Genomic DNA, 27,876 nt, shown 5'->3' with positions numbered 1-27,876 from the left:
ACCTGCTTTGCGCGTGATTTGTTGTCGTGCACGCGCTCAACAGGTAGCTATCTATCGCCACTCTGGTGCTCACTGGCAGTGTGAAGTTACGCGCGCAGATGACACTGATGTGAAACGTTTATTCTGACAGGTGCAAATGAACCAACGGATTTATTTCGTAGATTAATTATGTTTTGTTTTTAAATGGATTCATTTCGATAAGTTCTAGCAAGCCGTTTGTGAAAGTGGGAAATACAATGAAAGACATATATCTGCCCTCCCATTTATGTGTAAATGGTAAGCGACTTTATTATCTTTTTTCATGAACGACGACCAGATTTCTGAAATGAAAAATATGTCGTTGAAATTTCACATGTTACTTATCTAGGATTTAAAAAAGGGGGACAATACGGTTGTTATGTATTTTGACCATGGTGAATGTAGTAATGTGATGAACTATGGTATATCATACTCTGTTGAATATGTCTCAATGACATTCCGATACGGAGGTAAAGTTGATCGTTTTTAATTGTCTTCTGTTACATGAGTTCATTCTTTTCTGCACTGTATACAGTAGATGACATTGTGGCATAAAAGTGAACTAAACAAACATAAATATATATAAACAATGATTGAATATAGGAACTATTGCAGCTGACTCCACAGCACAGGGTCCCTTGCCCCTTGGTCATACTCTTTACATCACTCTTCTTACTCTCTTCTAAAATTCCTTCTCTTATCCTATTTTCCTTCACCTTTTCCTGGCACTTTCCTAAAAGTAAACGGTAGGCTGCCAACTTGCTTGCTTGCATGAAATGAGCTCACTTGACTACCATTTCCCTTAGCATTACATCTGAAATCATATGAAACACTTACACTATGGACAATATCAGGGCCTGAAATTCATTTCTGAAGGGGGGATTGCCCCCTTTAGATGCCTCATATTGTTGGGGATTTTTTCCACTTTGTAGTCATGACACAAATATATTCAATACTGTATAATTATTATTAATTATTATTATTACACTATTTCACCTAACTGTTTCTATCAGTTATCTCATATGGTATCTCATGGACCTGTTTTTCTTAATTATACCTTTTATTTTGATCAACTCTTATGCATTATGATGCTTCTTTTCAGTCACTTCTTTCCCAGCAAAGCGCTATGTAATCTATGCTGTAATGTGCTGACTTACATTTATTGTTGTTCTTTGCAGATACTTTATTATACATTTCATTTATTTTTCCATGTTATTAATGTTGTATTTTTATTTTAAATGCATTAATTCGATATAATACATAACAATATAACTTCTTTATAACATAACTAGTATGTGCCTCACCTCTTAACTATGTAAGCTGTTAACGATGATAATGATTCTTTTCAATTGCGCTTGCTGCCTGGTCCAGTTCTTAATGGCAAAACTGGCAAACAAGCATGGGCGGCTCCAGGGCTGAGCTACCGTGGCTTAAGCCACGAATGTTCTCCGTAAAGCCCAGAATGTTTTGATCATCTTTTTTGTGACGTCATAAGTACCAGTGCTTGAGTATCAAGTTGATATGAAAACATATTAAATTTTATTATTTTAACATTACATTTTAAAGTTAGGGTAATATACTATAATGCCCACTGACCCTAGTACCACCCCTGCAAACAAGTAATCAATAAAGGAAGACGAATGATTTAAAGCTGCTATTGCGAGCAGCCCCCTCTGTTGGTCAAAATAAACAGCACATGGCTAACCTTGTTGCCAGTGGGCTTCAACAGGGGCTTTCTTGCCATGTATTTTCAATTAGCTGACTTTTTTGAACGCGCAATAAATACGGGGACATTTCTGGGGACAGCTCCAGTCGGGGACAGACCGTCAAATACAGGGACTGCCAATGGAAAATGGGGATATCTGATCACCCTACTGAATATGCTATTTGTAAATGTTGCACACCACACTTGGTTTGGATTCATCAATATGGGCTCTCGTGAAAAGTTAAGGATGGCATCATGTTTCTATATCTAATTTATTTGTTTAAAGGACAAACATTCCTCATCGTATGTCTGAGGTAAGCCTTGATGGATAAATGACAAATAATTGTCCTTTGGTTCCATTGTGTGCCCTATAAGAGCTCTTTGTAAACATTGTAAAGGTGGTTTATAAAACAAAGTTTATTGTTATTTTTATTATTAAAGATGTTAAAGTTGTGTAGCAGTTGTCAGTTTCTTTATTTAACCTATAAAACTAAAAGGTCCCCTTTAGATATATGCATCTTAGGCGTAGATTTAGGTAGGGATGATAGAGACATGTCCCTACCAACTATCAAAAAATCAGAAATGTCCAAACCAACATTTAGGCAATTTTACCACACAGAAAATACTTTAACTTTGTACTATATATTTATTTTCATTTTAATAACTATTAAAGGTCCTTAGTAGGGTTGCACGATATACCGGTGCTACGGTAGTATCGCGATACTACAGCTTCAAAATACTACCAGTGCCACAGTATTTTTTAATTCATAATTAATTTGGTAGCATTTGCAGTAGTAAATATAATTTTTACTAAAACCTAAATTTGAATCAGACCTATAATATAGTCTTTTCGAGTGGCGTCCCCTTCACACAGTGCCCTGTAGGAGCGCAAAATGCTGTTTAGAATTTGCCCCTTCTATGGTATTGTTTATTTTCAATTTGTAGTTTTCCCATGCTTCAAACACACATGTCTGAATCCCAACATGTTAATTTGGCGGCCATGTCTCCTAATGGATAAAGTTTGAAGAGTGAGAAGCTTTTTAAAAAACACAATTCATGTAACGAGATTTGGAATTATTTGGGGTTTTTCCTCATGAGACCGGGAAAAACGCATCTGCCGTAAATGTCAACAGAGATTTCAAGCCAAAGGGGGAAACACACTAACCTTATTAACACCTTAAGACACATCCCACTGCTTCTGCAGAATACACATGGGTTAGTGCCACTTCGTTTAACCTAAATGCTTTATCTTAACATTTACAGATTTACAGTATCTCTGAAAAATTTAACATTGCATTTGTTTAATTTTTTCCAATTACAAATGCATGGTGGCAGTAACTTCGCACTTATGATCTGGGCTTTGTTTCCCAAAAGCATCGTAAGCCTTAATAGATTGTATAAACCATTGGCGCCAATGGTCTCTATGATCAATTTCATCTTGCAGTGCTTTTGGGAAACGCTGCCCAGATCGGTTTGATCACGTCCCTGATACATGCTATCAAACCGGTGTGTGTGTAATCTGCACTTGCGCTGCTGTTTACCAGGATAGAGGGGCTGAAACAGTTGTAATAATGAAACAGCTGCTCAAAACAGTCTTTTCAATGTTACAATATATTTTTAAGTTACCAACATTCCAATAATCACAGAAATAATGGAATAAAAGTTTAAAGCCATTGCCATTTGTTATGATGCAGTGAAGATTTATTTTAAAAAAATAAAAAATGTATTTACGTCAAACATAGAATGTATTAGGTAACAAGTTCTGGAGCAACAAGTGGAATGGCTAGTTTCTAAGAACCACCTTTGCTATGACAAACTGTGTTAAGAATAACACACTATCGTGTGGTATCATGATAATACTTGGTATCGTGATACTTTAGCTGGTATAGTATCGTAAGATACGATTATGGTATTGTGACAACCCTAGGCCTTAGTGTAATTATTGTCCTACCACTTCTGAAACAGCCCATAAATGGTGCCGTCACATGGCATCTGTTACTTTTCTCAGTAACAGATGCCATTGGTGCAGGATGCACCAATCACAGTCGTTTGTTAGGTAAAAAAAAAAAAAAAAAAGAAAAAAGAAATCAGTTTCTGGGGATTACATTGGTATCTTAAGTCCAGTCCTTGAAATGAATATGTTCCTACCAACTTTCAAACCAAATCTACGCCCTTGATATGTATTATTCAGATCAAAGGCTAATTAACACATATAGCCTATCTTTTTTTGTTTATTGATGGCACTAGAATTTCAAAGCTGAAAAGAAATGCACTATTGGAATCTCTGCAAAGGTTTTTTTTCATGCTTTTGCAATTAACAGCATGTTGACTTGTTTCATGTGAACAGTCTGTTTAACAGATTAAAATTAAAATGAACAAAGAGTGTGTTTGTAATCTGTGTTATTATTACAGTTTAATATTATTGAAAGTTCACATAACAACTGTTTCTTTCTTCTTTTGCACAGGCTCAGTAATAAGAATTTTCTGTCCCACGTCCACCTCTGTTTGTATATTTGACACGGGTGTTGGCAACATATCTTTTAGTGAAGACCACTCCAATGTAAACTCTACAGTCAACAAAGCATCCCCAGTCATCGACAAATGGAGCAACTACAATTTCTGGACAGGCTTGACACTGGCCATACTCTCGGCTTTCTTGATAGGAGGAAGTGTTATTTTAAAAAAGAAGGCACTGCTGCGTCTGGCCAACACCGGGGAGACGAGGGCAGGTCAGGTCATTTACATCAGTATTTACATAATAGAATAGGGACATTTTTGTCACAAAAGGACTTTAGTTTCTTTTTACAGACTGAATCAAATTCTGACAGAATAATGCTTATCTAATGTTGATCTAATGTCACATATTTAGATTTAATGATAATTATTCACTGCAAAAACCATTGTCTGAACCATTAGTCTTGTTTTCCAGTAAAAATATCTAAACATCCTCAAGAGACAAGATACATTTGAAAAGCAAAATTGCTTAAGATACTTGATTTCATAGAGTTTATCTTTAATTAAGTTTATGTTACCCTATTGGCAAATAGTTTTCTTTTTTTCTTGTTTTAAGAATAAATCTAACAAGATTTATTGAGGTATATGCTTAAAACAACAAAAAATAAACTATCCCAATATTGTAAGTAAAATAAACTTAATTCAAAATAAATTAATTGTCTTTTTAAGGATTTTTAGATCTTTCTTTGTGGGGAAAAAAAGACAAAAATACATTTTACTATACTTGACTGAGTTTTTTATTTGACTGAACATCAGTTGTGAAATTGGTTGAAAATGATATATACCTCTTTCCTGAATGTGGAAGTGTTCCACGATTCGACTGTTTTCGATTTCCAGTCTCCAGTGTTTTCAGTGTATATTCTTAGCTGGTAATGTAATGTTTAAGTATTACATTTGTAAAAATGGTCAGAAAACATGCCGATACTTCACAGAGTCGAGATGACTGTTTTTTATAGACAGTGCCTCACCTGAGTGTGGAGATGACATGAAGCGATGGTCTGAGGTTAGTTATGTTGATATCACTAATTATTCTGAGTTGTTATGACAGCCAACAACTGCACAAGTTGAGCCTGAAATAAATTTTTACTCTAAAAAACCTGGTTTTTGTTCTCTGTCTGGATCACTCATTTTGGTAGATTTTAAAGTGTGTCTCGAGTCAAGAAACAGAAAACAGGCAATTAGAATCATCATGTTGCTGCAGAGTGGTTACTCAGGAAAACTGTGGCTGGATCACTGACACGACAGTAAACTGTCTGCAGGAGGTGAAGCCACCAGAAGTGTTCGAGCGGCCATCTTGGTATGCCCAAACTGTCAAAGGCCATCAATGACTGACAGGCAAAAACACCCCCGTTTCACTGTCTCCGACCTGCGATACGACAGTCACATTTCACCCTCTAATGACAATCATGTTTCATTTTTAATTTTCTCGTTCTGGATAATATTTGTTACGAGGGAGAAGATATTTGCCGATCACGATGTTAGAGCATTCACCTGCCCTGGTGTTCAGTCTATCAGTGCAGCACATCGATCACCAAAGGAAGTGGCAAAGCTGTCCACAAGTTCTAATGTAAGTAGGAAAAGCTGTAATATCTGCTTGTTTAGGGTGATAATATGTCCTTACCCCAGAGAGGGACTTTAAAATAGCTAGATCGGGATTTCAAAATTGCTTTAAATGCCTGGGATTTGCTTGTTTTCATATTGAAGTGCTCTCTGTAGTCATATATGATACTTATATAAATATTTGTTTGTTTGCCATTTAAACCTAGTTTATCAGTTTAATCTTAACCAACTTTGCTTTGCCTGTCTCCCTCTCTGAGTGTCCGCTGCGCATGTGATAGAGGGAGAGAGAGCGTGCGCTCTTATTCAAGTGACCATGCAAGAACAAGGCACTTTTAAGGAAAACATAAAACAAGTAGCTCTGAACAACACTTCGATGTTCACAATAAATAGTCAATAGGGACATTGGAATGTTTGGGCATTGCAATATGGCGGCGCAGTGGCTTCACTGTTATGACTTCATGAGCAATCTAGTATATATATATATATATCAGTGGTTGAAACCAGTTCCACCTTTTTTCTGCTTAGCTTATACTGAGGGCTTTGTCTCACTAAACTAAATGTCTGAAAATGCTTTGTTTAGCTGCGGGAGGCCATGGGTACCTCAAGGACTGGCTATGGTGGGGTGGCCTTTTGACCAGTAAGTGCAATTCAACTGTAAATCATCTTGGTATGTTGACTCTGACAGACTCAGGTAACATTCTCATTTTTTTATTTGTTCAGTGGGTGGAGGTGAGGCAGCAAACTTCGCAGCATACATGTTTGCTCCAGCCACAGTGGTGACACCATTAGGAGCTCTTAGTGTTCTTATCAGGTAATGGCACCACTCTTTTCTTTTCCAGAAGTTAAGAATGAGGCAAAAATATTCTTGTGAGCTTGATAAATTAAAGCTGAAGTGTGTAATTTATTTGATGTTAAAATAATTGCTCTTATCCCAGCTTATCAGAGGCAGCTATATGTAAACCATTAGTAGGTTAATTTCCCAGAAAAGTGTAAAAACAGCTGCTTTGTGACATTTTCAAAACATTGCTCTTTCAGCATACTGACAAAACCGAAACAGCAACATTGTCTCAACCAACTGGAATGAGTTTGGGGTGGGACTATCAGTTTGTCTGACCAATGGGAGATGAGGGTAGTGTTCGGGAAACCTATTTGAAAACAATCATAATTTTTGCGAGCCTAAAAGTATAAAGAAACAGCAAATATGTAAATAAAGACTTGAAAAGAATATACTGTAAACATATAGATGGATTATTTCTGCTGATGTTAAAACTTAAGTGTTACTGGAAATTAAAGATGTCTAGCACAGAGTGTGGTACTCTCATAACACCGGTCTGGATGTCTGAACAAAGATATTTACCACTGTGTGGTCCTTAATACAGTTTCAAGGACACACACTCATAGGCAACATCCACACTATATGGAGCTTTCAAACGAAAACAGATTAGTGTGGATGTGTCAATAGTCTCCTATTCTGTTTAATCATACAGACGCAGTGTATATCTACATATATCTGCGTAGTCTAATAGAGGACCAGATGATGATGTTTCTCTGGCAGATGTCATCTTAGCAAACAGGTTGTTCAAAGAATACGTCAATAGATAATTTCAAGAGAAACAGTCAAACAGCCTTACACATCATATTATCCTACACACTGATCCCCACCCAGGAAGTACTCAAGTCATAAAATCATAGTTTACACAAACATTTAACATTTAAATAAATGTCAACATTAAATGTCCTTCTCTCAGTAGGATGTTATGTACAGTTGAAGTCAGAAGTTTACATACACTTAGGTTGAAGTCATTAAAACATTTTTTAACCACTCCACAGATTTCATATTAGCAAACTTTAGTTTTGGCAAGTCGTTTAGGACATCTACTTTGTGCATGACATGAGTAATTTTTCCAACAATTGTTTACAGACAGATTGTTTCACTTTTAATTGACTATATCACAATTCCAGTGGGTCAGAAGTTTACATACACTAAATTAACTATGCCTTTAAGTAGCTTGGAAAATTCCAGAAAATGATGTCAAGCCTTTAGGCAATTAGCCAATTAGCTTCTGATAGGCTAATTGGAGTCAATTGGAGGTGTACCTGTGGATGTATTTTAAGGCCTACCTTCAAACTCAGGTGCCTCTTTGCATGAGCAATTTCCAAAGGCCTGAATGTACCACGTTCATCTGTACAAACAATAGTACGCAAGTATAAACACCGTGGGAACACGCAGCCATCATTCCGCTCAGGAATGGTGACACATTCTGTCTTCTAGAGATCAACATAGTTTGGTGAAAAAAGTGCAAATCAATCCCAGAACAACAGCAAAGCATCTTGTGAAGATGCTGGAGGAAACGGGTAGACAAGTATCTATATCCACAGGAAAACTAATCCTATATCAACATAACCTGAAAGGCTGCTCAGCAAGGAAGAAGCCACTGCTCCGAAACCGCCATAAAAAAGCCAGACTACAGTTTGCAAGTGCACATAGTGACAAAGATCTTACTTTTTGGAGAAAAGTTGTCCTCTGGTCTGATGAAACAAAAATGTAACTGTTTGGTCATAATGACCATCGTTATATTTGAAGGAAGAAGGGTGAGGCTTGCAAGCCGAAGAACACCATCCCAACCGTGATGCATGGGGGTGGCAGCATCATGTTGTGGGGTTGCTTTGCTGCTGGAGGGACTGGTGCACTTCACAAAATAGATGGCATCATGAGGAAGGAAAATTATATGGATATACTGAAGCAACATCTCAAGACATCAGCCAGGAAGTTAAAGCTTGTCGAAAATGGGTCTTCCAAATGGACAATGACCCCAAGCAAACCTCCAAAGTTGTGGCAAAATGGCTTTCGGACAACAAAGTCAAGGTGCTGGAGTGGCCATCACAAAGCCCTTAACTCAATCTGATAGAAAATTTGTTGGAAGAACTGAAAAAGCGTGTGCGAGCAAGGAGGCCTACAAACCTGACTCAGTTACACCAGTTCTGTCTGGAGGAATGGGCCAAAATTCCAGCAACTTATTATGAGAAGCTTGTGGAAGGCTACCCAAAACATTTGACACAAGTTAAACAATTTAAAGGTAATGCTACCAAATACTAACAAAGTGTCTGTAAACTTCTGACCCACTGGGAATGAAAGCTATAATAAATTATTCTCTCTACTATTATTCTGAAGTTTCACATTCTTAAAATAAAGTAGTGATCCTAGCTGACCTAAGACAGGGAATGTTTTCTACAATTAAATGTCCAGAATTGTGAAAAATTGAGTTTAAATGTATTTGGCTAAGGTGTATGTAAACTTCTGACTTCAACTGTATAAGAATGCCCCTTGGGTTCTAGAAATAGCCTTTTGTGTTATTTTTGGGGTTTTCATTAAAACTAAATGGAAAGGTTCTAATGTTAATGATTGTTTATGTCAGTGCAGTGCTGTCCTCTCACTTGTTCGGAGAAATGATGAACCTCCTGGGAAAACTTGGCTGTATGCTCAGCATACTGGGAAGTACTATTATGGTTATACATGCACCTGAAGAGGAAGAGGTGACAACTCTTAGAGAAATGACATACAAATTGCTGGACCCTGGTTAGTATTATGAACATTTTAGTTACTGTATCTAATATTGAGACTTTTTTGTGATCAATATTTAGCCTAATTCTGAATTGAAAACAAGTTTGAATGGACTTAAAGGGATAGTCTGTGCCTAATCAGTAGTTGTATGCAGTAGTAGTATAAATATTAATTACAATTAATTATTCATGATTGTTATTGTATATTTAAACGGTTCCTTACCATGTACATTGAGCTCGGCAGCGATCTCATTCATGATATGACATATGAGATATGTCATTCAAACATATGTGCTGACTCCAAAGAGCAATATACTTCTCCCCAAATTCACCGTCCACGAGTGCTTTCCAGATGCCATGCTTTTTCTGCAGAAAAAAAAAAACCACTTCTGTCCTCTGGCACTTTACACTTTATACATGAACTGCACACATTGGTCACTGCCTTGGTGGCATGTTCCCGCCCCACCCACAGCCAGTGATAATTTAAAACAAGCCGGATGTGTATTTTCAGTCCAGACAGTCAAGTGATTAACACCTCCAGCTGAGAGGTGCTAATGTGCGCTCTGTCTCCCTCTCTCTGACCAGTGATTATGTTAATGAACCTAACACCTGAAAATCATTGGAAAAATCAGCTTGTGTTGAGCCAGCTTTAGGCAGAATGTTCAGTCTCAGTCAACATTTAATTTCATTGTATGGAAAAAAAGATGAAGTGAAAGTGAATGATAACTTCACTGTCTTGGATGAATAATCACTTGAAATGTAGACACATTTACATGTTTTCTGCTTCTCCTGAAGGTTTTCTGGGGTTTGCCAGCATCCTGCTTGTAGTTTGCATGATCCTCATCTTCCACTTCTCTCCTCGCTTTGGTCAAACCAACATCTTAATTTACATCAGTATCTGCTCTTTGCTCGGAGCTTTTACCGTGTCCTCAGTCAAGGGCCTCGGCATTGCAATCCGCACCGCCTTCTTTGACCATTCTGTGGTCTGTCACCCTCTCACCTGGATCCTTTTGCTTACCTTAATTGGATCCATCATCATCCAGGTCAACTATCTGAACAAGTCACTGGACACCTTCAATACACTCCTGGTCTACCCCATCTACTATGTCTTCTTCACTACCGTTGTCCTGAGCACCTCCATAATTCTGTTTAAAGAGTGGAGAGCCATGTCAGGTGTGGATGTGGTGGGCACTGTTGGGGGCTTCTTGGTGATAGTGATCGGGGTGAGCATGCTGCACCTCTTCAAAGACTTGAATGTCAGCTTTGAAGATCTGAGAAGCAACCTCTGTCAGCCACTTGGTCAGAAGAGCCCATCAAAGAGGGAGGACAAGCACATCCTCATTGAGAACATAGAGAGCCTGCCGCCCATGAGAGAAGAAGGCCCCAGAGTTTTTATCATCAGCTGAGCAGTGCAGCTGTTCTTTGGCATTTTGTAAAATATGGTCTGAAATTGCAAGCCTCAATTATGAATTTCCATTTTTTACTTTTTACTATCCTAATTTGTCATTTCCTTTGCTGAAGGCTGTTGAATTATGAGGCAGCAATTTGTATTGACTGCTGCTGAGTACCTTTCCTAATGAAGCAGAAATGCCCCTAGAAAATTTTGTTTTCCCATTGCACAAGTTTGATGCATTTTCATTAGCGATATTATGAAATACGCTTCAATAGAAAATCTTGACATGCTTAATTTTGTAAATACTTAGTTTTATATTTAAAACAGAGTTTATACGTTTGAAACGGCATTTACAGTATGTGATGCAGCAAAACTTGAAATCTGCTGCCTAAGACAATGCTTTGAACACATTTGTTTATTGCACAGTGAAGGGGTGGATTTACCACCCCTTCTCTTCAGCCTATTGATAAGTTGAATACATTCACTAACAACTGTTAATCGAAGTGTTTTTAGTCAAGTGCATTTATTCCGGTTATAATTATGAATGTTACAAGTAATTTGTATATTTGATCTCTGAGGTGTGATTGAGTGTCTGACCCATGTCAGGAATGCAGTTAACAGTGCTTTCTCATTTAGCCCGGCTCCCGGAGAACAAATATACATCTGGATAAGGCCTGAGTCCCAGTGAGTGTGTCTTAACCTTGAGAGAAAAGATAGCCTATGTTGTGTTCTGTCTAATTATGTCATTGCAGGGATTGTTTGTAGTTTTGAGAATCATATGACTAAGTCAGAGGAACTGGATGCCAGTTTATCTAAAGAGAAGACTCACCTGTGACCCATTTCTGCTTACTAAATTGACTTAGTGTTTTAAAAATATAATCTTTTGAATGATTGCATTCACGTAGTTAAACAGAACGTCATGTTTGTAAGATTTCTAGAATTGTCTGTACTGTTCACATATCAGATCTCCGTACTCATAAGAGATTATATCAATTCATTTGCATATGCCTATAATTATGGTTGTTTCTGTAATCTAAGTTAGTTCGAGGTTAGATCCTCAAATAATTTTCTGTTTCTGTTTTTTTGCTTTGGAAATGTGGAGAACTTTGTCTTCAGTAAACTTTCTCTCTATTGATTAAAACATCAATTTTGACTCCTGGTCATCATTGTTCATACTGGTCTCTTTACTGGGTATAACTGTATTTCCTTATAACAACACCATCTTTTTTTTTTTTTTTTTGGATCTTGTACTTTAGTTCACTGTAAAAAAAAAAAAAAAAAAATCCTGTTAAATTTACGGTTAAAAAAAAACTGGCAGCTGTGGTTACCAGAAATTCACAGTAACAAATTCGGTAACCACGTTTCAGGCTTTACAGGATGTAATTTTGATACCTGTATATTTTACAGTGCATTGCCGTTGTTTATATTATTAAAATATTAAACTTGATATATTAACCTTCTGAAACTGTAAGAATCTGCTTTTCACTTTATAATGTATTATTAATCACCATAGTAATTACAAAAGGGCACATGATGCCATGAAATTCATCAGTAGAGGCTCTTCCTGGAGTAATGACCAGTAAACATGTAGAGACAGTGCTCAGTGTCACTCACACAAACACTAAACACCATCAGGATAACACATGTGAAATTAAAATAATGCAATAAACATTAACTAATCTACATCAAATATAACACAGAACACCCCAATGTACATAACTGACTAAAAATAAGAACATAACTATTCCCATAAAATATAATTAAATGAACTGGGTCACGCAGGGAATTCTGGAAATGCCCGATTATTGTTTTTTTAGCATAATTTTAAAAATAATGTATACTTGTATAATACATGTACTCTCTTGTTAAACATAATAAAATGTTTTACTGTTAATTATACAGAAAATCATACTTTTTACATTTAAAAATATATATTTTTACAAAATCTTACCGTAAAACTACAGGTATTGTCTTTTTAAATATATTTAAAAATTTTACCATATATTTAAAGATAACTACCCGTTAACCAATTAAAGTTTTTTTTACTGTAGCATTTTTAGTCTTTTACCGTTAAAATTACGAACATTTTTTATAGTGTTTGTCATCATGTTTTGAATCCTGAGAAATATCTTAAAATAGATTAGAGAAGCAGAAACATTTACATCACTGCTCCACAGGTTTGATGGCTCACAGTGTTTGTTTTATTAAAATATTTTGCTTCGGTTGCAATCTCCACAAGTACAGTCTATGATATTTTAGTGCATTAAAATGCCTTTCAAGTTACATGTTTTTTTAAAGTAAATAAATGAATATTTTACTATACATTACATTTATTTTATACATTGCAATACAATGCATTTCGTGCTAAATGAACAATTCAAGTTGCATTTCATGAATTTATGTAAGACTGATTATTTTGACAGACCTTTATTCAAATATAATGCTTATTGACAAAACAAAAAATTAAATACATTGCAATCATAAAATTTAAGGAGTTTACTCAGTTATTGAATGCTCAGGAATTTAAAGTGAATACATACATCATGCTATTCTCAGTTTATCAATTTACATCACCCGTTTTACAATATGTACTGTATGTGTAACCAAGGGTGTCCAACTAGTGCTGAAAGTAAACAATATGGTGTTTGTATGACATTCACTGCACTCTCCAATGGTTATGGTTGTGGTTAGGAAACAAGTCTATTTATTTTTCAGGAACAACTGATCAGAGCACAAAACAAATATTGCTGTTTGTTGTAGCACCAGTAGATGGCAAACTCTACACATTCAATCTATTGGTGCCATGTGCCCCACACATACTAGTCACAAAACTGCCTAAACAACCTACTACAAATTTCAAAGCTTTGCATGGCCGTGCCTGAAAGTCTTCCTCAATTAGTGAACCTTAGTGCTCATGGTGCTCAGTATTGCTATGATACAGTTAAAACTGTGTTATAAAACAAAAATAATACAAACTGTTTTGAATCAATTTGATGTGAAGCGACAAATTGCTGAGTCAAATTGAAAGTCAAATTCCTGGTACTTGTAACTTTGCCAATAAATGTGAATTCTGTTATAAGGTAAAGTGATATGCTTTTGTTCCAGATCCAACAAACTGTTAACTGGAAACCATTCCTATCTGGACTGACAGTGTGAATGAAGTCATTTGATCCAACTGCAAAACACAGAACATTTAATTTATTTGGAACAGCAGAACGACTGAATTTAAATGATCTCTATTGTTCTATTGTGCTCACCATCCATCCACACACACAGACACATACAGCACTCCCACTCAGTTAACACAACAGAGTCAACTGTATCACCACATACAAGAATGCTTTTGCTGGATAGTGGAATATAGGGAGATGGAGAGAGAAAGTTCAAGGGAAAGAGGTCTAACAAGCATTCCCTTTGGTAACACTCCCACGGACCTATTCTTCATCATCCAATCACTGTTCAGCAAACAGGTACTGTGACTGCTTACCACACCTATGATAGGCACCAGCATGTGGAAGAAAGATAAAGAGGGTGGGGAGTAGATACAAAGAGTTAAATTCAAATACGCAGAGTAAGAGAAGTACTGGAAACTTTCAAGAAATCAAGGCAATTCATTTGGACAGAGTTGGACAGAGTGTAAAACAGTGCACAGGACGTTCAGAACAACAAGTAAACAGCATAACATAGACTCACGGTCTGAGAGAGGGACAGACAGAGAAAGAAACACTGGTGGAGGATGGACACATGGCTAAATGAAGTCCAGAAGTATCCAGCCCTGTATATACTCTGCTGCTCCGCAGCATTCAGGATCCTTCATAGGTTACTACAGACTGTGCCCTGTCCCAGGACGGTGGACACAGACCCATGGAAGACATGGAAATGGAAGAACCTCTCAGTGTCTCTCATCCACTCACTGCTGACTGGAACCTGGGCTGTTGCCTGGTGAGTTTTATGCAGCTCTGTTGTGTTTTAATAAATCATTTGTGTACAAATCTTAAAAGTGTGAAAGCAGCAAATAGTTTAAATGCAGTTCTAGCATCTAAATCATATTGTAAAGCAAAAAGAGAACAAACTTTGTGATATTATTGCAATAGGAGTGGTGATGGCGTTGTGGGCTAAAGCCCATAACTGGTAATCAGAAGGTTACTGGTTCAATCCCCACAGCCAACACCATTGTGTCCTTGAGCAAGGCACTTAACCCCAGGTTGCTCCAGGGGAATTGTCCCTGTAATAAGTGCACTGTAAGTCGCTTTGGATAAAAATGTCTGCCAAATGCATAAATGTAAATGTATTATGAAAGCACAACATGACATGTTGAGTCATAGCCCACTAATTGTGCAATGCAATAACACCTAGATATGTCTTTTATGATAATGAAACACAAATTGTAGAGTTTCAGAAAAAGTACAAATACCTTGAATAGCACCTAACCTTCAGTTATATATCTCTCTCAGTTCAGGAACAAGAAAAACTTGCTAGACAGGCATGAATCGAGAGAGCCACAGGAGACTGTGTTGCTAGTGCCATTACGATTGTATGAATCATTTCACCCCTCAAACCAAGCAGTTTCAACACCATTGGGCCTGTTTTCTTGCGATGAAAAGAGCTTAGGCTGTTTCCTTCTCTCTTCTGTTCCATGGTCCCAGTTATTGAGACAATTTTTGTCAGTTTGATTTTAGTCCTCTGCATGGTTGACATTGTAAACAGTCTGCATGAATCTGCTCCAACAGTGTTATACAGCATCCTGTGATGGTGTACGAACTCCATTCAACCTACACCCCTCTATCCTACCTGTTAATCATCGTCTCATCTGGTCAGTAGGCAACACATTGCACTAATATACAGTATTATATTGCAACACAATATAATAAAATCACCACAATCAACACAAGTAAAAAAATTAAAAATAATTGTACTATATCATTCTAGTGCAAGTTCTACTGCACTTTCTACCAGATATGCAAGACTGTATAGTACATTCCCTCACCTACCCTTGATCACGATAAGAGTTTTAGCAGTATCGTGACTCAAGTCTGTGGAATGATGTTTTGGATAATCATTAACATTTAATAAAAAAAAATATAGGTATATTTCTTTCACAGTCACCTGAAGAATTAATACTGGAGTTTCTTCCAATATGCAAAAACTACTAATACCTTGGTTTTTCAATCCCTTTCCAAATAAATCATGTGATGATATGGGAGGGTTTGGCCGGTCAATAAATTCAGCACTGAATTGTTTCAACAGGGTATTTCATTCAGGATGCTGGTGACATTATCTTTAGTGGGTATGCTAAAGAATCTTGGGAATTTCTTCTTCACCATGTTCTGGTAAGTCAATGCATTGGTTGTCATACAGTACATCACATAAGACCATGAATATTGTTTTAAAACTTTCAGTTGAGAGACAGTTCCTAGACAGTCTACTCTAATGTGTCGAAACCTGTGCACTATTGAAGGATTTTAAACATCTAGAGATTTAGAGTAACATGTTTTGAGCAACAGATACATGTATTGATCTTTTAACACAGCACACAGGGCTAGGCATGAAATGGAGTGTGTGCACTTCTAAATAGAAAGCCTTCTTGCTTTTTTCTTTGTTGACAAGACCTTAATCTGAATAATCCATGCAATTCTAGCAGGTTGGAATAATGTGCAATAATGACTACAAATCCTGTCTGAATGAAACTCATTTATGCCTTATAAAATAACAAATGCTTACATCACTATACTGGGAATGTGACTGACTTGTGTGACTGACCTGTGTTAGATCAGTATTAAACAACCTAACACTTGGTTATATGCTCACATTAGCAGAATCTGTATGCATACCCGTAAACAGGCTTGGGGTGTAACGGAATACATGTAACAGGATTACGTATTTAAAATACAAAATATAAGTAACTGTATTCCACTACAGTTACAATTTAAATCATTGGTCATTAGAATACAGCTACATTCAAAAAGTATTTTGATTACTGAAGAGATTACTTTGCATTTTATTGTAATTTGTTTCATTTAATATTTAGTCCTTTCAGATGGAAAACATTTATACATATAAATGATGCGATCCAAAGTGCATTTGAACAGCGGTGAAACACTTTCTTAGGGTGCGTTACATTCATACGAGCAGACAGAGAAGTAAGTTTGAAGTAAGTTTGGAGCAGAAGAAATAGAAATAAACCTTGTGTAAATTGTCAGCTTTACGCTAAGCTAAAATGCTATTTCTAGACATTTGACATGCACGTTACCAGAATAGATCATATTTTTTTTATCAAGAAAATTCATGTTGGATCATCATTTCTTTTTTTTTAGTAAGACCTTTGATATTAGGGCAAAAATCATAATCTTGATAATAATTTTTGTTACATTTTTGTTGCAAGTTACATGCAGAAAACATCCCTATTACCTGTTAAATATCACTGAAATAGATGCAATGAAATCTCAAATTTGCCTTTGAGACAGCACTTGGCTGTAAACAGCGGTAAAAAAATTTTTTTTTACGCGTGTAGCAGCCAGATTAGCCAATCAAAAGATTGCGAGATGTTTTCTGCCTATCGTTTTGCTCGTTCACAGGGCAACCCATATATGGGCAGCAGGAAGCTGAAAACGTCTGTTTGACTTGTCAGTTTGTCGAATATATGAGAATGCATATAGAAAGTTTTTCTATGGTTGCTTTTGCCAACTAACATCATAGTACATCCTAGGCACCCCGTACAAGATCAATGTAACTGTTCGGGTTTGCTGATCTCAAGTTGCATGTTCATTTATGTTCTCTTACCTGTGACAATGCTCTCCGTCTTCATTTGTTTACACCAGTCTCGGTGTGCATGCGTCTTTGGAGGGAGGGTTTTTGGAAAGAGGGGCGTGGGTAATTTAACAGTCTGAGGAAAACATCACTTACAGTGCCTTTAAAAGAATAGTTCACCCAAAAATGAAAATTCCCTCATCATTTACTCACCCTCATGCCATCTCAGATGTGTATGACTATCTTGCATCTGCTGAACTCAAATGAAGATTTTAGAAGTATTTCTCAATTCTTTAGGTCCATACAATGCAAGTGAATGGGTGCCAAAATTTTGAAGCTTCAAGTCAGCACAGGGCCGTTTCTAGGCATAGGCGAACTAGGCGGTCGCCTAGGGCACGATCAGCGGGAGGGGCGCCAAATTGGAAATAATATTAAACCTCTGTAAACTTCCATTTTCTCTGGTGCAGTCTAGGCATAGGCGAATTTTTCCAGGTGCCGTGAGAGATAACAAATATTTTCTTTTCTCTGAGCAGCTGCGCCAGCTGCATTGGTCTTAGATAATCACTTTAGACTTTATTCACAGCCAATCATACAAAATTGGACTGAGTTCATAACAGACTGCTGAAAACATGGAAGAGGAATTTCCCGAGTTATATGATCCCTTAAAAATCTCATAGAGATATTAATTTTAAAAAGCCAGCGCTTGGGAGCTTGTGAGTGCGTGAGTTGTTTTACCAGGTAAAATAAAGTGCAAAATGAAATATAAATCATGAAGTAAACAGAACTTGATGGGTGTCATGAAGTCTAGTCATAAATCATAAAGTATTTTTCTCAATTTTAATTAAATTATTAATAACAACAAATGTAATGGAGGCATACAATGGAAATCACATCATTGCACACAAGGAGCTCTAAAATACAATTGCATACAAGCAACCTGGTGTTGTATGATGAGTTCTGCTGAAAACAGGAGCGGGAGGGATCGAATGTCTATTTGAAGCGCATGAGTGATCCGCTCTGAATGTGCCAGAGAAAATTAGTTTACTTAGGTTTAATTATAGTGCCATATTAATCTACTTTATATAGGCTAATGCTGAATATTATGTATAATTATGCTATGGGGGAATATACAGGTGCATCTCAATAAATTAGAATGTCGTGGAAAAGTTCATTTATTTCAGTAATTCAACTCAAATTGTGAAACTCGTGTATTAAATAAATTCAATGCACACAGACTGAAGTAGTTTAAGTCTTTGGTTCTTTTAATTGTGATGATTTTGGCTCACAGTTAACAAAAACCCACCAATTCACTATCTCAAAAAATTAGAATATGGTGACATGCCAATCAGCTAATCAACTCAAAACACCTGCAAAGGTTTCCTGAGCCTTCAAAATGGTCTCTCAGTTTGGTTCACTAGGCTACACAATCATGGGGAAGACTGCTGATCTGACAGTTGTCCAGAAGACAATCATTGACACCCTTCACAAGGAGGGTAAGCCACAAACATTCATTGCCAAAGAAGCTGGCTGTTCACAGAGTGCTGTATCCAAGCATGTTAACAGAAAGTTGAGTGGAAGGAAAAAGTGTGGAAGAAAAAGATGCACAACCAACCGAGAGAACCGCAGCCTTATGACATTGTCAAGCAAAATCGATTCAAGAATTTGGGTGAACTTCACAAGGAATGGACTTCGAGCAGCTGGGGCTCAAGGCATCAAGAGCCAGCACACACAGACGTGTCAAGGAATTTGGCTTACAGTTGAAATACGTAACTTGCTCTCTCTGTTAAGCCGACTCCTGGAACCACTAGACAATAGTCCAGAGGCGTCTTATCCTGGGCTAAGGAGAAGAAGCAACTGGACTGTTGCCCAGTGGTTCCAGAATTCCTCTTTTCAGATGAGAGCAAGTTTTGTATTTCATTTGGAAACCAAGGTCCTAGACACGTCTGTGAGTGAAGGGTGGAGAAGCCTCGACTCCAGCCTCAAGTTGCTTGAAGTCCAGTGTTAAGTTCATCCACAGTCTGTGAATCGATTTGGGGTGACAATCGTCAGTCTGCTGGTGTTGGTCCATTGTGTTTTTTGAAAACCAAAGTCACTGCACCCGTTTACCAAGCAAATTTCTGTGAGCACTTCATGCTTCCTTCTGCTGACCAGCTTTGTAAAGATGCTGAGTTTCATTTTGCCATGCAGGATTTGTGCACCTGCCCACACTGCCAAAAGCACCAAAAGTTGGTTAAATGACCATGGTGTTGGTGTGCTTGACTGGCCAGCAAACTCACCAGACCTGAACCCCATAGAGAATCTATGGGGTATTGTCAAACGGAAAATGAGAAACCAATTTGAAGACTCAAAAAACCTTTGCAGATGAGCTGAAGGCCGACTGTCAAAGAAACCTGGGCTTCCATACCACCTCAGCAGTGCCACAAACTGATCACCTCCATGCCACGCCGAATTGAGGCAGTAATTAAAGCAAAAGGAGCCCCTACCAAGTACTGAGTACATATACAGTAAATGAACATACTTTCCAGAAGGCCAACGAATTTCACTAAATTAATGTTGATTTATTGTTTTTATTGGTCTTCTGATGTATTCTAATTTATTGCCTGTAATCCTAATGTCAAATGTCATGTCTGATTTGATTTCAAATCATTCATTATTTAACTGGATAAGCATACACCTCCATTAAATATGTATTTTTGAAAATAATATTTAGATGTAATCAGAGACAGTATTGTTTTAGAACAATACAATTGTAATTAAAAATATTTTAAATGTATGTAATCAGTGACAGTGTGTGAGAGGCATGTGTATCTAACATAAGTCTGTTTTTTTTTTTCCCCTCTCCAGTTAGCAGGATTATTAGCTAATATTTCCTTCTGCTGTCACCATTGCCCTATTCACGGCTGATTTTTAGTCCCATTACATCTCTGATGGATCATTTAACACTTTTAAGAACTGTAGGCCTAGCTAAATTGTAAAGGAAAGGAACTGTCTTTAAAGTGATAATAATAATAAAAACTTTCAATCTTAACTTTTCTTGATTTAGGCTAAGTTTAAAAAAACGTAAACCGAATGGAACCGTGAGCTCAATATCGTAAACTATATAAACAGTTAAAGACACGGTGAGCCCAGTTTAAAATCTGTTTGGTCCAGCTGTATCTAAATTATACAACAAGGGCAATTCTCCACGAGGTGATATTAACTATGTGCAGAATTTTTCTCTCACAGACATTGCAAGTCTGCTGTTGGTGTGTGTAGGTGACTTGGCACAATAGAGTTCACGTTGATGGTATGGCAACGGCTGCCCCTGAAACAGTGATGCGAGCACCGCCTTGACTGTACAAAACCCTTCTACTTCGAGAGAAAGCGGCAGCCTCACAACACTTTTACTGTTTTCCACGTCCCCTGTGTAACAGTCCTTAATACTTACCGTACACCGCACTCCCCAAAACTCCGCCCCTTGTTAGTGCCTCATCCACCCCAATATGTGATTTTTGGAGCTACAAAATATTGGCACCCATTCGCTTGCATTGTATGGACCAACAGAGCTGAGATATTCTTTTAAAAATAGTAATTTGTGTTCAGCAGAAGAAAGAAAGTCACACACATCTGGGTTGACATGAGGGTGAGTAAATGATGAGAGAATTTTCATTTTTGGGTAACTATTCCTTTAAATTATTAAATTGGAACTAATCAGGTAACCTCTGCATCTTTTCCTAGGTGATCTGGTGTTTTCTGTATGCTGTATTCACACATCATTATGTAGCAGGTGCAGTCGTGGCCTTATTTGTGGAGGTGAACAGTGTATTCCTACATACACGTTTATTGCTCAAACTTGCTAAAGTGGCCCACAGTTCCTTGATCTACTCGATTAACAAACTATTTAATTTGGTAACCTATGTAACCTTCCGGCTTGGAGCACAGTTTTACCTCACCTGGTACATCATATACAACTACTCATCATTAGACCACGCCTTCCTCTTCCTGGTAACTATGGTCCTAATGAACATCATGATTCTCATTTATTTCTACCGCCTCCTACGATCCGACTTCTTCAGCAAGCGCTGTCATGAAAACAGTGTTCATAAATTTGCGGAGGACTAAATCAACAATGCTTAAAGAATAGTTCACCCAAAAATGAAAATTCTCCCATCATTTACTCACCCTCATGCCATCCCAGATGTGTATGACTTTCTTTCTTCCGCAGACCACAAATGAAGATTTTTGGAAGAATATTTCAGCTCTGTTGCTCCATACGATGCAAACGTTTGTGTTCAGCAGATGAAAGAAAATCATACACTTCTGGGATGGCATGAGGGTGTGTAAATGATGAGAGAATTTTCATTTTTGGGTGAACCAACCCTTTACCGATTTGGGTAAAGATTAGCTGCAGATAATTAAAAGCATTTTCAGCAAAATAGTGGCTTTGGGGGTCACTGTGCCAGTTGAAATAGTAACAGTGAACGTTGCATCCAAATGTAAAAAGTAGCATTACACTGGAATTGTTTAGGAATGCAGGAAGTAGAATTCAAGGGAGCCCAAGCGAAGAGAAACCCATCTTTTGAAGGAATTTATGTAGAAGCTAGCTCAGCCTCACAATGCTGAGGTAACTGTAAGGGGGAACAAGGTTTTGTACTAACTACAAACTTCATGGTTGGAATGTGGCAGTAACGCCTCAATTTGTGCAGTGCAATAAAATATTTTATAAGCTTGTTTGTGTTTCCCCCCAATCATTTTACCTTTTTTATTTTATTTTTTAGAAACAAAGAAAAAAATAAAATCAATAACAAATACAATAAAAAAATAAAATAAAAAACATTAAAATATTCTGACCCTAAAATATAAAAATATTAAATTCTTTGATCACTGGTTTATGGATATCTTATAAAATGTGAAGCAAAATAAGAGTTTGGAAACAGGAAAAGGGGGCATTATGAAATTACTTTTGTATGAGTAGTCATTCATATTCAGATTTCTATTTAGAAGTAAATTATTAGAATATTACCCAATTATTCAACAATCCCATTGGTATGACACAACTGATCCCTGAAATGTCACTTTTGATTAGTTATATTTCTACTGTCCTATGTTATAGATGCTTTCTTATAGAGCTGATGGCAGACATATTGAAATACAATTAAACATAATAGTTTTTAACCCATTACACCATGCTTTGAAGACAACTTGAGTAAGACTGTGACAGTTTACTTCACTACAGATCAACCCAGAGAGACAGCCTTGTACTTACTGTACAGTACCAATCCTTCTTAGCAGGGAATTGGAATTGAAATCAATCCAAAGCTTAATAAGCCTTGGCAGCTTGCCATATGTTTGTCACATGTGTACAAACTTGTATTAAAATGGCTACCTGTAAACTGGTCCAAAGCACTTGCCAAATACATTGAGAGCACAACACTCCACACAACTCCACCTTATAGGTTAGAATGCCTAGGGGCGTGGATGCAGTGTCACTCAAACGCCACAGTTTTCAGTTTCAGATGCCATTGTAGAAATTCACTATTCACAGACAGAAATTATGAATTTAATCCAAGACTGAAAGTGTCCAATATCAGGGTGGTTAGAGATTAAGCTAGTAGTATTTGGCTGGTCATGTGATCTTAGCATGGCCGTCCCTATGAGGGGACCCTCTCCATGTAGAGTGCTGTGGAAAAGTATTTGCCCCCTTGCTGATACCTTCTATTTTTGTGTATTTTTAATACTAAATTGTTTTAGATCTTCAGACGGGATATAACAAAACAAAGGCAACCTGAGTAAACACAAAATACAGTTTTCAAATAAATATAAACACATATATATATACACATATATATATATATATATATATATAAATTGAAGTTATCCAACTATATCACCCATATGAAAAACTAACTGCCCCCTTAAACTTAATAGCTGATTGTGCCATCTTCAGCAGCAACAACTGCAACCAAACGCTTCCGATGATTGGAGATCAGTCTTTCACAACACTGCAGTGGAATTTAGAGGGTTTTCGAGCATGTTTAAGGTCCTCCCACAGCATTTCAATTGTGTTCAAGTCAGGACTTTGACTAGGCCACTCCAAAACTTTGATTTTGCTTCTTTTGAGACATTCAGAGGTGTACTTACTCCTAAATTTTGGATTATTGTCTTGCTGCATAATCCAGTTGCGCTTGAGCTTCAACTCACGGACTGATGACTGCAAGTTCTTCTTAAGGATCTTCTGGTAGAGAGCATAATTCATGTTTCCCTCAATTATTGCAAGTCGCCCTGTCCCTGAAGCAGCAAAGCATCCTCACACCATCACACTACCACCATCATGCTCGACCGTACATATGATGTTCTTTTTGTGGAATTCTGTTTGATTTACGCCAGATGTAATGGGACCACTGTCTTCCAGTTTCACTTTCGACTCATCAGTCCACAGAACATTCTCGCAAAAGCTTTAAGGCTCATCAAGGTGTGTTTTGGCAAAATTCAGATGACCCTTAATGTTATTCTGGATTAGCAGTGGTTTTCGCCTTGCCAATCTTCCATGGATGGCATTTTGGCCCAGTCTTTTTGATAGTGGAGTCAGGAACAGTGACATTTATTGACGCAAGAGAGGCCTGCAGTTCCTTGAATGATGTCCTTGGTTTTTTTGTGACTACCTGAATGAGTTGTCGCTGTGCTCTTGGAGGAAGTTTGGAAGATCGGCCACCTCTGGGAAGGTTCACTACTGTGCCAAGTGTTCTCCATTTGGATATAATGGCTCTCACTGTGGTTCTTTGCATTCCAAGAGCCTTTGAAACAGCTTTGTAACCCTTCCCAGACTGATGTATTTCAATAACCTTTGTCTTCATTTCTGGAATTTCTTTCGACCTTGTCATAGTGTGCTACAGGGTGAGACCTTTTAGCCAACTTCATGCTGCTGAAAAAGTTCTGTTTAGGTGTTGATTTGTTTGAACAGGGCTGGCAGTAATCAGGCCTGGGTGTATCTATTCCAGCTGAACTCCATTATGAATGCAGTTTCAAAGATTTGGGGATTTAGTAACTAAGGACAAATACTTTTTCCACACAGGCCCAGTTGTTATTAGATAACTTATTTGCTTCAATAAATAATGTAAAATTTTTATTTTGTATTAACTCAGATTGCCTTTATGTTAGATTTTCGTATGATAAATACACAAAAACAGAAGAAATCAGGATGCGGGCAAATACTTTTCCACAGCACTGTAGGATTAAACAGATATTATAAGGTTATTAATATGTCTGGAGTCTTCATCTCATGCGAGTGGTTGTAATTTTATACACAAGTTTCAAAATTACCATACATTTAACTAAGAGTAAAATTTATTTTAATAAATCACCCTTTACCAGCACTGACCTGTAAGTAGTGATATGCATGAAGAGAATTGCCAAAAATTAAAAGAATGTGGAAGTGAAAGTGGAGATAAATAGTTAAAAAAGGACTTAAGTCCAGTCAGGCTTCCTAAGTAACCAATTGGTCCGGTTGCTATGGTGGGTAGAGTCTCGTTGAGTTATCCTCCTTGTGGTCGCTATAATGTGGTTCTCGCTCTCGGTGGGGCATGTGGTGAGTTGTGCGTGGATGCTGCGGAGAATAGCGTGAGCCTCCACACGCGCTAGATCTCCACGGTAACACGCTTCACGTGATAAGATACACGGATTGACTGTCTCAGACATGGAGGCAACTGAGATTCGTCCTTCGCCACCCGGATCGAGGCGAGTCACTACGCCACCACGAGGACCTAGAGCGCATTGGGCATGCCAAATTGGGGGGAGGTGGGGGACTGAAGGACTTTTGATCCGTTTCTCACCCACAACTATCATATTGCTTCAGAAGATATGGATTTAATCAATGGAGTCATTTGGATTACATTTATGGTGCCTTTGTGCTTTTTTGAGCTTCAAATTTTGGCCACCATTTACTTGCACTGTGTGGACCTACAAAGGTGAGATATTCTTCTAAAAATCTTCATTTGTGTTCTGCAGAAGATCATACACGTTTGGGATGGCATAAGGGTAATTTTTTAACTTAAATTATGAAAAGACTGTGAAACAAATGAAAAATTATGAAAACACAAATGTTTCCTGGTTGTAACAAAAAATATGAAGCCACAGCAACATAGTTTTAACAAACATTTATTCTTCTGTACATCTGAGCAAGAGCACTTTAGATTATACCGATCTGTAAAAGAAAAAAATTAAATATTGAGCACAGATGAGCATAGATGTGTTCTACAATAAAAGGAAAAAGCAAAGCATCAGTGGTTCCTTTGAATGCATCACAATCATTCAGGCAGAAAGTAATTTACATCATTTGCAGAGATTAACAACTCCCTCAATTTAAAAAAACATCTTGTTGCATATAGAACAATGCAATGTCCAAATCATCAAACACTAATTTACCTTGTTTGCAACATCCAAGGCATCATAATCCGGTGCAAGACGAACGTATGCCTTCTTTTCGCCATCAGGCCTGCAGGAAGAGATAAAGCATTCAGAACTTGTCATACACCACTGTATCACAGAAATCAAATCTATTTTTTCCCTGTGCATCAGTGGTTCCTTTGAAGACATCACATTTCAGACTAATAATTATTTTTACATCATTACACAGGAGTGTTTCTCTTCCAGTGGCCAGATGATCCAACACATCATGCTAGTAGTACTCGTTGGCCAGAAAGGTACCGACTTCAAACCAAAACGTACCTGATCAGTGTGTTGACTTTAGCCACATCGATATCATACAGTTTCTTGACGGCGTGTTTAATCTGATGCTTGTTGGCTTTGACATCAACAATGAACACCAGAGTGTTATTGTCCTCAATCTTCTTCATGGCTGACTCAGTGGTCAGAGGGAACTTGATGATGGCATAATGGTCCAGCCTAGCAGAATGTAAGGGATATCACTTTAAACATCATGCAACAGCTGACAACTTCCAGCTACACCTCAAATTCAAATAAGGATGCATCAGTAATAAAAAATTTGAAATCACATAATTTCATGCTTTGATCGCAATTCCCATCATTTGCATCCATAATGTAACATACATATAGAGGTGATTCATTGTCAGCCAGACAAAAAAAAAAAAAAAAAAAAAAAGTGTAAAAACTGAAAGGCACAACTTCACCCTCATACAGATATCATTAAAACACCAAAGGCATTATGCGTTATGACTTTAAGGAGCCACAGTCACTAATACAAGAACAAAGATGTGTCATTCTCACTTGTTTCTGCGTGGAGCGCTCTTCCTAGGGTACTTCGGCTGTCTCCTCAGACGCAGGGTCTTAGGCCGGCGGAAGGTTGGGGTGGTCCTGATCTTCTTCTTCTTCTGGCTGTGGACACCCTTCAACACAGCCTTCTTGGCCTTTAGGGCTTTAGACTTGGCCTCAGTCTTAGCCGGGACAGCTGTGAAAAAGTTTAAACTTATCAAGTCATTACAATTATTTCAACAATCTAGTCTATATAGCACCATAATAGAAGTCAGATGAAAGCAACCTCAAAGCACTTCTAGAGCTACACTTTTAAGAATCTTTGCAACATTATTTAGTGGTTAAAATACAAAGTGTACAAAACTCATGTCAGCAGAGAATAAAAGTAGCCTACAACAGTGTTAACACTGTTGACATTAGCAGCATTTAAGTGTTTTTCCTTCAGTGAACAGATCTACCGTTTGCGTTTATGGATGTTTACATTCAACAGCAGCATCAAATCGTACGTGCTAAACCTCCAAAACGACGTTTGTACAGTTTGTCCAAGGTAGGGTACATATGTGTAAAACATCTCTAATCCAACTCTAACTATGCATGGAGAAATAGTTATATTGGTAGCCACGTGTGTGTACAAGCTAGCGTTGACAAGCTAAACAATGTGCCACTCGGGTACTTATTTATTCTGGGTGATTTATTCAGTTGGAATAGCCGTACACAATTCGATATGATTAATAAATGATTTAGTAATTTGGTGTTAACACGCGGACACAGCGATATAATGATTATCTTAGCTTGCTAAGTCTGTCGTGAACATGACTGAGGACGTTCCACTCCGGCACTTGATGCAATTAAAACATGCTATGTCGTCCCAGGCATCCAATTGCACAGCTAGGAACAAATATAACTACCTCAGCTATTTTTAATCGAAATTACAGGTATATATAATTACAATAACCTCTAATTTACAGTATAAAATCAATGAACACAACGCACCTTCCTTCTTCGCCTTCGGGGCCATGTTGGGAAAGGAAGACCGAGCGGGGTTTCCTCAGTATATCGCAGGGGTTCACGCACGCAGTTATCGCGAGAACATCGCTGGAGTGTTGGATCCTGTAGTTCAATTGTGCAGCGTTAATACCGATCGCTGCCACGAGAGGAACAAGGCTACAGT

At 37.5% G+C, this 27,876-nt stretch overlaps 3 protein-coding genes and 3 non-coding genes across 6 annotated transcripts; 2 read left to right on the top strand and 4 right to left on the bottom strand.

Moving 5' to 3' along the window:
- The first annotated feature begins 79 nt into the window (after positions 1-79).
- On the top strand, positions 80-11,912 carry LOC127430484 (magnesium transporter NIPA2-like). Its single transcript, XM_051680288.1, has 6 exons — positions 80-276; positions 4,189-4,452; positions 6,378-6,434; positions 6,518-6,608; positions 9,214-9,374; positions 10,154-11,912. Exons 1-6 carry the CDS (start codon positions 237-239, stop codon positions 10,762-10,764), a joined length of 1,224 nt encoding a protein of 407 aa, XP_051536248.1. The 5' UTR covers positions 80-236; the 3' UTR covers positions 10,765-11,912.
- Positions 11,913-13,203: 1,291 nt separating this feature from the next.
- LOC127430485 (TLC domain-containing protein 1-like) lies at positions 13,204-22,197 on the top strand. The gene is made up of 4 exons (XM_051680289.1): positions 13,204-14,693; positions 15,482-15,564; positions 15,999-16,081; positions 21,216-22,197. The coding sequence occupies exons 1-4, from the start codon at positions 14,488-14,490 to the stop codon at positions 21,597-21,599; spliced, it is 756 nt and encodes a 251-aa protein (XP_051536249.1). The 5' UTR covers positions 13,204-14,487; the 3' UTR covers positions 21,600-22,197.
- Positions 22,198-25,615: 3,418 nt separating this feature from the next.
- Positions 25,616-27,847, bottom strand: LOC127430487 (60S ribosomal protein L23a). The gene is made up of 5 exons (XM_051680291.1): positions 27,699-27,847; positions 26,721-26,901; positions 26,202-26,378; positions 25,899-25,968; positions 25,616-25,677 (listed from the first exon to the last, which is right to left on the bottom strand). The coding sequence occupies exons 1-5, from the start codon at positions 27,721-27,723 to the stop codon at positions 25,663-25,665; spliced, it is 468 nt and encodes a 155-aa protein (XP_051536251.1). The 5' UTR covers positions 27,724-27,847; the 3' UTR covers positions 25,616-25,662.
- Positions 25,749-25,815, bottom strand: LOC127431399 (small nucleolar RNA SNORD42). The gene has a single exon (XR_007895601.1). It is a non-coding gene; the product is annotated as a small nucleolar RNA SNORD42 (small nucleolar RNA).
- LOC127431398 (small nucleolar RNA SNORD42) lies at positions 26,043-26,107 on the bottom strand. The gene has a single exon (XR_007895600.1). It is a non-coding gene; the product is annotated as a small nucleolar RNA SNORD42 (small nucleolar RNA).
- On the bottom strand, positions 26,458-26,528 carry LOC127431379 (small nucleolar RNA Z17). The gene has a single exon (XR_007895583.1). It is a non-coding gene; the product is annotated as a small nucleolar RNA Z17 (small nucleolar RNA).
- Positions 27,848-27,876: the final 29 nt, after the last annotated feature.

Source organism: Myxocyprinus asiaticus, chromosome 40 (genome assembly GCF_019703515.2).
Source record: "Myxocyprinus asiaticus isolate MX2 ecotype Aquarium Trade chromosome 40, UBuf_Myxa_2, whole genome shotgun sequence".
Classification (NCBI taxonomy): Eukaryota; Metazoa; Chordata; class Actinopteri; order Cypriniformes; family Catostomidae; genus Myxocyprinus; species Myxocyprinus asiaticus.
This window is presented reverse-complemented; position numbering and strand designations above follow the sequence as displayed.